This window comes from Lissotriton vulgaris, chromosome 7, assembly GCF_964263255.1.
Source record: "Lissotriton vulgaris chromosome 7, aLisVul1.2, whole genome shotgun sequence".
NCBI classification, from domain to species: domain Eukaryota; kingdom Metazoa; phylum Chordata; class Amphibia; order Caudata; family Salamandridae; genus Lissotriton; species Lissotriton vulgaris.
The window spans coordinates 931,190,857-931,204,735 of record NC_141695.1 but is presented as its reverse complement, the minus strand read 5'-3'; the positions used below and the strand labels follow the sequence as shown (position 1 = coordinate 931,204,735).

General features: G+C 48.7%; 1 protein-coding gene across 1 annotated transcript in view; it reads left to right on the top strand.

Annotated features, from left to right (window-relative positions):
- RELL2 (RELT like 2) overlaps window positions 1–13,879 on the top strand; it is a 266,333-nt gene that overhangs the window by 198,042 nt on the left and 54,412 nt on the right. Inside the window, exon 6 of the mRNA XM_086931361.1 lies at window positions 12,490–12,997. Coding sequence (XP_086787487.1) covers window positions 12,490–12,997 — 508 coding nt within the window. The remainder of the gene's footprint in view (window positions 1–12,489; window positions 12,998–13,879) is intronic.

The window sequence follows — 13,879 nt, the reverse complement described above, 5'->3', positions numbered from 1 at the left end:
CCAGACAAAGGGGATGGCGGGGATATCAACCACCGAACCATTTTCAACAATTCATGGGTCCACCACAATTCAATCCCTTCCATTTTGGTCCAATGTGGAACCAGGAATATAATGATGGTTACTACGGGCAACAACAACCGTATGGAGGAAACCAGCAGCCTTTTTTAGGGGCTCGCCAGAACGCACGAGGGAAGAACCGGAAAGGGAACAATGTGATGTGGGAAGATCAAGATCAGCCCAACGCCCGAACGACCCGGAGCATGACGGGATCACTACCCAACCAACCATCAACCAGCAAGAGGGGGACTTAGTGGTAAACCTCGCACCCATTATTTTGACAACGATGCAGAAAAATGTCCTAAACAAAGGATTGGGGTATGTACCCAATCAAAAACCTGACATTTTCAAGCTCAATGTAGAATTACAAGACTTTTTCAGGAAACTGAAACTACAGGCTTTTTTCAAGGATAAACCTTTACCAGAAGACAAGACGGACACAGGTCTGAGACTAAAGTCAACTTTCACCCCTCCTGACTCAGGTATCCCCATGGAGATTCTAACCTTTGAGAAGGCAGTGATAACAGAGGTCAACAAACTGAACTTACTAGGGAGGAATGTCTTCCACAATACCAGCGGAGGAGAACAACAAGCACTCCGGGAATTAACGGCCAACAGCGAGTTAGTCATCAAACCAGCGGACAAGGGGGGAGCAATAGTACTGCAATCCCTTGAGAAATATGATGGAGAATGCCAACGTCTACTGTCCGACGAACGGAACTATAAAAGACTGGAGAGTGATCCAACAGAACGACTAAGAACACGGATTGGGGGTATGGTGGAGGAAGGACTTGCCCACGACTGGATCAGCAAAAAGGAAGCAGAATTCCTGCAACAACCAACCCCTAGGATACCATATTTTTATTGTATCCCCAAAATACATAAGAACATTGACAATCCACCTGGAAGACCAATAGTCTCCGGAATTGGATCCATCCTGGAACCCCTATCGAAATTCTCAGATGCCTTCTTAAGACCAATGGTACAGGCGACAGATACGTACCTAAAGGACACCAAATCGGTACTACAACTGCTGGAAAACACCACCTTTGACCCAACCACGCAACTTATGATAAGCTTAGACGTGGAAAGCTTATACACAAGCCTGCCCCATGAAGAGACACTAGAGATCATCGAAGAAGTACTCTTCAGCAACACTTGGAAATACCAAACACCGAGAAGTCTGGTCCTAGAGTGTATCACCATGGCCCTCAAAGACAATTTTTTTCAGTACAAGGAGGTACTTTACCTACAAACCCATGGAACGAGCATGGGTAGTACTTTTGCTCCGAGCCTAGCGGGACTATACGTCTACCATCTAGAGGAACACAAGATCCTACATGAAAGTAACCCCTACCGCCCCCAGATTGTCATCTGGAAACGATACATTGACGACATTTTCATCATCTGGAACGGCGATGTCAACAGCGCAATGAATTTTGTAACCTGGTTGAATACCCAGAATGATTATCTAAAATTCACCAGCACCTTTTCAAATACATCAATGGTTTTTCTCGACTTGAATATCTACAGTGAGGATGGAAGGTTAAAAAGCACCACACATTTCAAACCGACCTCCAGAAACTGTCTGTTGCGTTACGACAGTTTCCACCCGAGACACTTAAGGGAAAATCTACCCTATGGGCAATTCCTTAGACTCCGGAGAAACTGTACAGAGTTGAGTGAATTCAACCGACAAGCGAAAGATCTAAAAACCAAACTTGTGCAAAGGAAATATCCCACTAGAACCATCGATAAAGCGATGAAGCGCGCTAAAAACAATCACAGGGAGGCACTCATAGAAGAAAATCCCCATGTAAAAGAAGCGAACAAGAGGCCGATCTGTGTAACAACTTATTCCACCATATCAAATCAGGTGTCGAAAGTCATTGATAAACACTGGGGCATATTGAATTGTGGAGGCTTGACATTTGAGAAACCGATGCATGCGCACCGAAGGGGCAGAAACATAAAGGACATTGTGGTCCATACCAGACCACGGACAAACCAGATGGAGAGACCCAATGTAACCGCTGTACAAGGTCACTTCCCTTGCGGGGATTGCAGTTGTTGCCATCAAACTCAAAAAAGTAAAAACCTAAACTTCAGAAATGGCACAACATGGGAGCAACGCCACTTTACCAACTGCAACACAAGGAATGTGATTTACCTAATTACCTGCCCATGCGGACTAGAATATGTAGGCATGACCACCCGCCCCGTCAAAATAAGGATAGGGGAACACAAAAGTAATATACGCTGTAAGAAGACAACAACTAAGATGGCAACACATTTTTTGTCACATCAACACTGCGTCAACGACCTACGCTGGACCGTCATAGAACGACTACCCTCTGAAGCAGGTCTGTTCCAAAAGGAACAACGTTGGGTGTTCCGCCTGACAACCCATGTCACCGGACTTAATGATGACATACCGTGGAGCCAAGTCTCCTAAAAGACCCCCGGATATAAATAAGAAATAACAATTGGTTGACATAGGAACCAGCCCAACATTCAGTACCACCGTCTGAATAAGTGACATATAAATGTATGGTCAACCACACCATAATATCACTACAAACGGTATGGTACCACCTCTTTGGTTATGTCAAAAGGAGCAGATCCACGTGAACCAAAAAACTCCAGTGATCCACCTGGTTCCTTTTCATAACGCACTACCGAAAATAACAATGAATGAAAAAATAACCGGGCGAAATAGCTGCGCTATTACCAACATTTAGCACCACCGTCTGAATAAGTGACATATAATTGTATGGTCAACCACACCATATTATCTGTACAAATGGTATGGTACCACCTCCGTGGTTATGTCAAGAGGAGCAGATCCACGTGAACCAAAAACTAGTGATTCACCTGGTTCCTTTCATAATGCACTACCGAAAATAACAATGAAGAAATAACCGGGCGAAATAGCTGCGCTATTAACAAACGCACATGCGCGAACCATACTCGAACAATGCGCATGCGCATTGAAACCCCGAGGTCTCGCCTGTACGCATGCGCAATGGAACATTCGAGACCGGGCAACGCACATGCGCGAAGGAGAGATAACGCCGGCTGCATCACACGGGCGCTCCCCCAGCGCGAGCAGAAATAACAGAGTGTGAGTGGCTAACAAGCGGAAAGTCCATATATGGACAGGTTAAAACCCGGTAATTAACAAATGACAGTGGTATGCATGGTACATGTGACAAAATCACATGCATGGAAGGGGCGTCAACAAGGTCATCACCCTTGTATGGTCATTAGCCTTTCCACTAATTAACCAATGAGAATCCACTTCATCCACCTTTAAATACCACCAAGCTCACCCGTACATCATTTACGACGGAGCTACACAGGGTGGAGGAAAGAGGCCGACTGAGGCGGATTTCGTGAGTATTCACTAAAACGGAGTTTAAACTCTGTGGGTACATTACAGAGTCCAACAAGTGAGTAGAAACAACAACATTGATTCCACTCTTCTATTCCTATAGATTGTGGATCCACCTACCTACCTACCTACCCTGATGTTCAGGAATAGCTCATGATGCTTTAATCAGCTCATACAATAAGTATGTTTAAAAACACTAAAATCCTAAGTTTGTCATAAGTGTGTGTGAGTTTGTGTGTTATGTGTTCTGTATGTCTGTTTTTTCCTTTACAGGTTAAATCAACCGTTTGGGGCTCCAGGTGACTGCACCTGTCTGAGCCAACCTATATGGTAACCAAACCTAACGCTCTTTTCTTTTTTTCAGGACATGTAACTACATGTTCCAGAAAATCCGCTGTAGGCACATTATATTTGTCTTTAGTGAATGTAATCACTTTTTTAGGAAAGTTAGAACAAAAATCCTGTTCTGTAGAGAAACGTGAGTAGGGTTGGGAGTTGTGCCCCGTCCTGAAGAAGGTACGCATGTACCGAAACATGTCGACGCACACCAGAGGTTCTGTCCCTTACTAAGACACAAAACCTCGCCATCTAGCACTTTTTTTAATAGAACCAGCCAGAGGTACAGAATAAAGTTTTTTTCTTTTTACCCACTGGCCAGGTCCTTTTTAATTTTTCTCACTACACTTCCCACTCACATCCTATTTTCTTTCACTTGCACTCAACACACACCACACATAGACTGAATTGTCAACGCTCCCGCGTAGTCGTAGGTCGCAGCGTGCCGCATCCCTTTAGCGGGGTGCGAAGACCCCGATGATGAAGCATGACACCAAGGGGCCTGTTGGTGTGTGAGGGGTATTTTACACAACACTGAGTGTCCCCCCTTTCTTTCTTCACTTTTTTTCCAATAAGTGGTAGGATTCTTCTTGTTTATGTATCAGTGCCCGTGGAGTAGGAATCCTACTTGATACTCTACCTCCCCTCTTTGTTAAATATAATATTCTTAACAACATTCTGTGAACAAAAAAAGATTGGATTCTTCAAGTTTCAAAACCACACATAAGTATATTGTTTTACTAGAAAATGATTCATGACCTTTGGCCTGAACACGGGAGTGGTCCTAGTCTGAAAAAAAAAGTAATTGTGGATGTGCAGAAACCAGGGGGGAGGGGATGGGGTCAATAACATTCAGTATGATATAGCAAGCACTGGAAAGGCTTCGTTCCTGCTGTTCCAACACATGCTGAGCTCAGGATGCAATCAGAATAAAATACTGCATGTCATGTCCGAAAATATCAATGAACCGGCATGTCCTTAACAGTTCTGCATCGGAGGGCTTTTAGGCAGCAAGCGTAGTGTCTAGAGCCTACTGGAAGAGTACATGTTATTAACTGAAAGAATGGTGAATGGAAAACTTGGGAGCAACATATATTCTAATTAAAGAAAGCGAGGACTTCATCTCCCAGAATACACTGGACTGACCATCTGCTGATAGAGTTATTTGGGAACACCAGGCCTTATGAAAAGAACTGCTAATGCTATTCAACACATACAGTTACAATAAATGTAAGAGCATTACAATGCCGACCTGTCAACTTCCGTGTCATATTTGTGACAACTCCATTTTCCCACGAACAACAGAAGGGAATCAGGGACTTGTAGTTTCATCTACCACTTTATAGGTGTGTTCAGTGACCAGGATTGGCGACAGGTCAGCCTCAATCACTGGGCCGCTTGAGAGCTATGAATTAAGGGCAGCAGTGGTTGATCGGGTATTACTGCTTGCAGGCTTATGGCCTGCTTTGCAACCTTTTTTTTTTACTTAATCCATCTCATTGCTGATCTTTAAAAGGGAGAAGAGTTTTACATGTTGATGCTCTTAACTGCCACTGGTCCTTATCATACAGCAATCTCGGGTTTTCAATAAAAAAAATTAGTAGCCAATGCGTGATGTCATTTCCTGAGTTTTTAGAGCATGAACAGGTGCGTGAACCCACTTCTACTATCAATGTGATGTGTTAAAATTACCCCACGAAATAAACAGAGAGAGAGGGCGCAGTGAGATAGAAACCTGCCGCTTGAAACCTGCCGCTTGAAATCTACCACTTGAAACCTGCCGCTTGAAATCTACCACTTGAAACCTGCCGCTTGAAATCTACCACTTGAAACCTGCCGCTTGGTTGCCCCAAGCATTGCTAGCTACTGACAAAACAATACAAAATTGTTTGAGAGATTATTATATTAAAAAAGCCAATGCGCTTTATTTCTGTGTCAGTTGTAAAACATAAAGAATGCATTAGCAAATTCAGCAAGTGTTTCACTTTTTCAGTTTTCTTAGAATCTCAGATACAGCCATGACAGAGCAGATGAAACGGGATCCACGGCCTCCGAACCCCCTCCCTCCCCGGTCGGTAACCCAAGGCCTTTCATACCCGTCATACATACTTTGGAGCCGAAAATGTGGGACAATGTGTTAAGCAGGGCCGAGGCTAAACAGACTGAGGCACCAGGAATGCACTCACCAAATTATTGAGTAGGCACACACCGTCCAGTCCGGTCACGACCTTCACTGTTTACTTCACTGTTCTCCAGCTCGGCCCTGCTGCAGCCCTACCCCCGCGACTCCTGAGCCAATCCTTGCGCTGCTCCACTGACGTAAACAGCAGGAGAGCCGCGCAAAGATTGGCTCGGCCAGGGACAGCCAACACTCCTTTGGAGACTTGGGGGCTCTAGATGTAATCCACCCCGGGCTCCTATCATTGCAGGTTGGTGAGGGTACAAGTGCCCATGTCGGGCTTGGCAGACCAAAGCATCTGTCCAACCCGACAGGCTTCACCCTAACGGGTCCCAGGTCGTCACTCTCATTCAAGGGTCTTGCTCCGCCCACCCTCACCTGACTCTACAATACCAAACGGCAACGCAACGTTCACTGGGGCCATGTCCCACACTGCCTGTGGCAAATAAATGGGGACATTAATCATATAGTATGGGGCCCAGGAGCAGGGGGGTAACGCCCCTACACTCTCATGAAGAAACCACCACTGATACGTGCTCACTTATTTATGCTAACTTACATTTAGTCACACACACAAACTTCCTCACCTTCCATTAGAATAATTTTCACTCTTTCTCTCTCAACAGAATCACTTGCGCTCCCTCTCTCATTTACATTATTGTGAACCATTCTTGTTCACTCTCTCACTTATTCTCCCTTACTCCCCACCAGTTACTCTCACTCATTTATACTCACCGACCTATACATGCTCACACACAGACACATTCACCCACACATTTGAGAGATTTTTTTTTACTTACCTTTAGCTGTATGTTCCAGTGTGCTTCAGTTGCCAGTACCTGATGTGGCAAACTCACAGTTCCCGTCTGTATTTTTTTTTTACTTTACTAGTAGTGACTAATGGGGTATAAATAAATACTTAGAAAAAAATGGGGTAGAAACAAAGAGGGCCCGAAGCCTATATGGATGATTGCAACCTATACCCCCGCAGACAGGTTTTGCTTTATCTTCCCAATCTCCTGCCCTCTAATCTTTACCAACCATACTTTCTTCGTACCCCGACTTACCTTTAATATCAATCAGTCAAAAAATACATTTGTAGAGCGCACTACATACCTGTGAGTGTGTCAAGGCGCTGGGGGGGGGGGGGAGAAGTGGGGGTTCTGCTACTGCTCGAACAGCCAGGTCTTGAGGAGTCTCCTGAAGGCCAGCAGGTCCTGGGTCTGTCGTAGGTGAATGGGGAGGGTGTTCCAGGTTTTTGCGGTGAGGTAGGAGAACGATCTACTGCCGGCGGTCGCTCGACGGATGCGTGGGACGGTGGCGAGGGTGAGGTCAGCGGAGCGGACCTGGCGGTTCGGAGTGTAGAAGGAGAGTCGTTCGTTGAGGTACGCTGGTCCGGTGTTGTGGAGTACTTTGTGAGCGTGGGTGAGGAGCTTGAAGGTGACCCTCTTGCTGACGGGGAGCCAATGCAGGTCTTTCAGGTGGGCTGTGATGTGGCTGTGGCGGGGGATGTCGAGGATGAGGCGTGCAGAGGCGTTCTCTATGCGTTGTAGTTGTTTCTGGAGTTTGGCGGAGGTTCCTGAGTAGAGAGCGTTGCCATGAATGAATGAATTTGTATTTATATAGCGCATGGCTACCCAGAGGTCTCCCAGCGCTGTGGACTAATTCAGATGAATACCATAGTCCAGTCTGCTGCTGACGAGGGCCTGTGTGACCGTCCTTCGGAGGGTGCGAAGGGTGTTGAAGCAGGAGGAGGAGACGGTATTTACTTGCTGGGTCATAGACAGTTCGGAGTCCAGGATGACTCCCAGGTTGCGTGCGTGGTCAGTGGGCGTTGGTGCAGCTCCCAGTGCGGCCGGCCACCATGATTCGTCCCAAGCGGAGTGAGTGGATCCGCTGATGACGACCTCCGTCTCGTCTGTGTTCAGTTTCAGGCGGCTGTTCATCATCCATTCGGCGATGGCCTTCATCCTTTCCTGGAGGTTAGACTTGGCGGTGGTGGGGACCTTGATGAGGGAGAGGATCAACTGGGTGTTGTCTGCATATAAGATGATGTTCAGGTCGTGCGATCGGGCGATGTTGGTGAGCGGTGCCATGTAGACGTTGAAGAGTGTCGGGCTGAGGGACGATCCTTGGGGTACGCCACAGATGATCTTGGTGTCTTTGGAGCGGAATGGTGGGAGGTGGACACTCTGGGTTCTGCCGGTGAGGAAGGAAGAGGTCAGATCCACGGCTTTGTCGCGGATCCCAGCGTTGTGCAGGCGTGTGTGGAGGGTGCAGTGACAGACGGAGTCAAAGGCGGCTGAAAGGTACAGGAGGATGAGGGCCGCGGTTTCTCCTTTGTCCATCATGGCCATGATGTCATTGGTGGCGGCGATGAGAGCTGTTTCGGTGCTGTGGTTGCTGCGGAATCTAGATTGGGACGGGTTCAGGATTTTGTTCTTTTCGAGGAAGGATGTCAGTTGCCTGTTGACAATCTTCTCGAAGACTTTCACTGAGAACGGGAGGAGGGAGATGGGTTAGAAGTTCTTGAGGTCCTTGGGGTCTGCTTTGGGTTTCTTGAGTAGGGCGCTGATCTCTGCGTGCTTCCAGCTCTCTGGGAAAGTGGCAGTCTCAAAGGAGCGGATGATGATCTTGCGGAGATGGGGTGCTATGGTGGAGCTTGCTTTGTTGAAGATGTGGTGCGGGCAGGGGTCAGATGGTGATCCGGAGTGGATGGTGTTCATGATTTTGATGGTGCTTTCGTCGTTGACAGGGGTCCAGGAGAGCAGGGGGTTAATGGGGCTGGGTGGCAGAGGGTCTGGGGTGTCTGTGTCTATCAGAGGGCCTGGTTGCTGAAGCTGTCGTGGATGTCTGCGATCTTACGGTGGAAGAAGGTGCCTAGGGAGTCGCAGAGGTCTTGTGATGGCGGGATGGCGTTGGAGTTGGAGCTGGGGTTGGAGAGTTCCTTCACGATGTTGAAGAGCTCTTTGCTGTTGTGTGCGTTGTTGTCAATGCGCTCTTTGAAGGAGGTCCTTTTGGTGTTTCGGATGAGTTGGTGATGCCTGCGGATGGCGCTCTTGTAGGCTGTGTTGCTTTCGGTGTCCGTTCGTGGAGCCACTTCTTCTCGAGTCTTCGGCAGGCCTGTTTGGATGCCTGGAGGTCAGCGGTGAACCAGATGGCTTTTCTGTCGGTGCGTCTGTTTGAGGGTTTCTTGATCAGGGCGAGGGTGTTGAAGCAGTCGTCGACCCATTGCCTGAGGTTAAAGGCGGCGTAGTCGGTATTGTCCGTTGGTGGGTTTCGGGCAAGGGTGGTGATTAGCTGGTCTTCGGTGACTTTGCTCCAGCTGCGGTGGGGGGCCAGTTGTGTGCAGTGGTGCATGCTGGGCTTCTCGAAGTTGAAGTGGACGCAGCGGTGGTCGGTCCATTGGAGTTCGGTGATGTGGCTGAAGGTGACGTGGTTGCTGGCGGAGAAGATGGGGTCGAGCGTGTGTCCGCCGGTGTGGGTCAGAGTCGTGACAAGCTGTTTGAGTTCGAGGCTGGCGAGATTGTTGAGCAGGGTGGCAGAGTTGCTGTTGTTGATGTTCTCGAGGTGGAAGTTCAGGTCTCCGAGGAGGATGTAGTCCGTGGATGCAAGGGCGTGCTTGCTGACGAAGTCGGTGACGGAGTCGCTGAACTGCGGCCCGGAGCTGGGTGGTCTGTTGATGAGGGTTCCTCTGAGGGTGGTGTTGGGGTTGGTGTGGATCTGGTGGTGCAGGTGTTCGACGGCGATCGGCGTGTCGTCAATGCTAGTCGAGACTCTGAGGGTGTATCTGTGGACGATGGCGATTCCTCCTCCTGTTCCGTTGGTGTGGTCCCTGCGGGTGATTTTGTAGCAGTCTGGGATGGCTATGGCGATGTCGGGTACCGAGGAGGGGTTCATCCAGGTCTCCGCCAGGAAGGCGATGTCTAGGCAGGTGGAGTCGAGTAGGCCCGAGAGTTCGATGGCGTGTTTGCGGGCGGAGCGGTTGTTGAGTAGTAGGCATCGGAGGTTGTTGCATCCTACACCAGTGGGAGTGGTGGTGGTTTGTAGGCTGGTGTAGTTGCAGTTCTGGCAGGAGAAGGCTCCATGGGTGCGCTTCGGGGTGGCCCGGAAGCAGGTGTGTGATCAGCCGGCGTTGAGTGCGTGGAGGGTGCTGGTGTCATAGCGGCATCAGGTGTCGTGGCTTTCACGGGGGCCAGGAGTTCTGGCGTTGGGCGCGGTCCGGGCGCAGAAGGGCTGCCTTCAGCACGCCAGAGGTGCGGCCGCCAGAAGAAGGGGAGGTGGGAGGGAGGATCAGCTAGGAGGTGGGAGTGGGACGAATGGGCGAGTGGGGGGGCGCAGGGGAGGCAGCGGCTGGAAAAACAGGAGGTTAGAACGGGCGGAGGATACAGAAGGCAAAAAGGGCACAATAACAGTACAAAAAAGCCAATTGCATACAAGAGCAGAATGCACAATCACAGCAGAGGCAGACAGGGAGACAAGGGGCAGAGCGAGCGCACAGAACCTACGGCCTACCACTGGTGACCAGGGATGAGGCGCAGGTGGTAGCCTGCGGGTGGAGGAGGGCCTCGAACTTCCAGCAGAAGCGGCAACAGCGGGCTCAGGGACACGGACACACAGGTGGTGCTGTGCGGCGCAGGGAGCGGCCTGCCTGGATCAGGGTCAACTAATGTGCCAACACACCCCCACCACCTTTTGTGACGCTGGCACCATGGCCTTTTTGACTCTCTATGCTCGCCCACCACTTCTTTTTTGTTAACTGCTTCTAGCCCCTCTTTAGCCCAATCAAATTTACCTGTTGGTCATTTAATTGTCTACATCCCTGATCACAGTCCACCACCCTAGGGCACTGCCGGTATGTGCGCCTATGAGCGCTCTCTTTTTGGAGGGGTGAGGAGACCCACAGGAACCACAGTCCACAAATATCCCTGACCACCACGTAATGTAACCTCTTAGATGCTCTAAATATTTTTCTACTGTGCTGGACCACAATAGAAACGGGTGTGGTCATGACGAGCTCAGCTCTTCATGAGCGCTCGTCATGAGCACACGAGCACTGTGCTGCATGACGAGCTGAGCTCGTCATGAGCATGGACGGGGTTAATAAAACTTCATGCTAAAAACACAAATTAAACATTCTGATTCACTCTCCAACTGCAAGAGTTCAGGAAGGGGAGTGGTGGTGGTTCCTCTTATGTAAACTAGGATGTTCCTAGTCCTCACAGCCACTCCTAGACTGATCAGTAGTTTCTCATCTAATATCACTCCCCCTGTCAACAGTTGTTGAGCACATAACGTTTTATGGTCACAATGAATACTGGAAATTAATACTGCGCCATGTGAGTAACACAGAGGGGCATCTTTACAAGGGGATATCACCATCCAGAACGTTACTTTTAGCAACATTCTGGTGGCAATATCCTCGTCTCCTTATTTACAAAGTGGCGTTAAGCAACTTAACATGGCTTAGTGCTGCCATGTAAATAAAGCTTCTTTTCACGCTTCACTTAGTGTGAAAGGGGCGTGCAATGGGTGTTGCAGTGGGCGTTCTGCTGTAACATCCTTTGCTTTTTGACGTTGCCCCATATTTACAAGGCTGGGGAGTTGCCAAAAACTAAGACCAGGGAATACCTGGTCATAGACTGGTGATACGAAGAAAAAGTATTAATTTCTCTTTGTTCTTTGCTATTTCCATGTGCTATGCATTCTGCAGCACACAAAGAAAGAGTAAATCGCCTTTCAAGATTGTTTATGTGCAGGAAGGTGTCCGTTCTTGCACATAAACAATCACCTCTGCAGTGCAGGCATCCTTGCAACATGGTTCAAGGGTACCTGCACTGGTGCTAGGCAGTTTTATTAGCGCCAGTGCTAGGGAAAATACAGGGGTGCACCGTATTTTTGTACATTTTGCGCATTTCTGCATTTAAAAAATCCCGGCGATTTTGGAGTAACACTGGGCTCCAACATTTTGTTGTAAATTCCCCACCCCCCCGCCTCCGAGTCTTTTCCAAACTTGAGGGTTTGCTGCCTATCTCTGACATGATTTTTATAACATCTACAAGTTTGCATGTTTTAAAGTATAGGAATTTATGTACATCGAATATACCTCTAAAGAAATGGAGTACTGAACATAGGAGGGGAAACCCATAGGGCGCCAGGAGACCCTGTTGGGTAGCTGCGCGCTTTATAAATGTAAATACAAATACAAATAGGGTATGTCATGGCAAAAAGTGGTAGCATAGGCACAAGCAAGCAAGGGCTACAATATGAGAATTACCAGGCGAAGGACGTAGGTTTTGGCGCTTCAGAGAGAATAAGCAGATACTTCCAAAATGAGCATAGAATTTTGTTGATATTTCTGAGAACATACAATTTTAACGGAGGCGAGGAAGATTTGGAAATACGGTATGATAGATGTCACCATTTGAGTGGTTAGCTTTATAATTTATGATTATTTCCACTGTACACGGTTGAATTCCCTAAGATCGGCCTAACTTCTAATATTCTGATTTTCTGCTCCTAGGTTTCGAGTGACTCACATTGGGAAGAAGTCCAGTATACAGGGATCCCAAGATGAATCCCACCCCGACACCAGCAATGACACGAGCACAGCTGATAAGGACCCTGAAGGCCAGAGCGCCAAGAGGTCCCCAGATGACGCTCCCAAAAATGGAACTGTTCAGCCAGATGGACGCAAACTCAATGGGAAAGACTCAAATCCATGTCTGCACAACGGTCCCCGCGATGCTGCAATGGGAACTAGGGGGGCTACTGACATCCGATTTGTGGATTTCCAGGCACCAGGAACTCGCACAGCAAGAACTCAAGGGAAGATGGCTAAGCCCAAAGTTGTTCATGAGCAGAAGAGGAGAGAAAGCTCACCGCAGCAGGCGACAACAGAAAATGTAGTCTTGGAAATGGAGGAAATAAATTTGTCTCAAGGGTTGAGCTTTGCACCGAGCGTCAATGTGTCCTCGTCTGACTTGGAAGACAACAAACAAAGGCCATCAACAGAAGGAACACAGCTCCAGGTACCATAACCTCAATGTATCCCAATGTCCACATCAAGGGCCTCTCCACCCCAGGACCTTCGTGCCAAAAGGGGAGTGGAGTGCACGTGTTTGCTGACTAAGGGGCCTATTAGGATGGAGGATTTTCCGCATCCTCCGGGCCGGCGGAAGCCACCGCCGGCCCGCAGGATGCGAAAAATCCTCTGCGGACCCACCAAAGACCCACCGCCACATTAGGATGGCTGGTGGGTCCTGGTTTCCGTCCGCAGCTTTTCCGCCGCGGTTGGCTTACAACTGCGGCGGAAAAGCTCTAATATGGTGACGGTGTCTCTCAGACACCGTCAGCCAGATTAGGATGGGCTGTAAAACATGCTTTTCCGCGGCGGCTTTTTCGCCGTGGAAAAGCATGTGTAACTTCACTGCGGGGGCCCGTTGCGGGCCCCCTAGTTGAAGGGGGGTGGGGGGTGCACATGGGGGTACCTAGCATTTGTATGCAGAAAGCGGCAGGCACCGCACGGTGCCTGCCACTTTCTACATACAAATGCAATGCGTCCATTTTTAATATTGCTGCGGGTGCAGCTTGAAGCTGCACCCGCCGCAATGTTAAAAATAGAGGATGTGACCGCCAGGGTGGCGGTTACATCCTAATTGCACAGGAGGGAACTCCGCAGCCCATGCGGAGGTTCCCTCCTACTCTATGGTGGCGGACGGACTCAGGTCCGTCTGCCATCATAATCGGACCCTTAATGCGGATACAACTGTATAAATGAAATAAGGAACAAGAGGAAAATCTAGAGTCAGTACCTGCATCACCCCTCTGTGCATCCATATCCATTCTCCTCCAGAACACCTGGGTATTGATTTATTTCAACTCGTCGATATTGTGGCAGTCTCTGTGTTCAA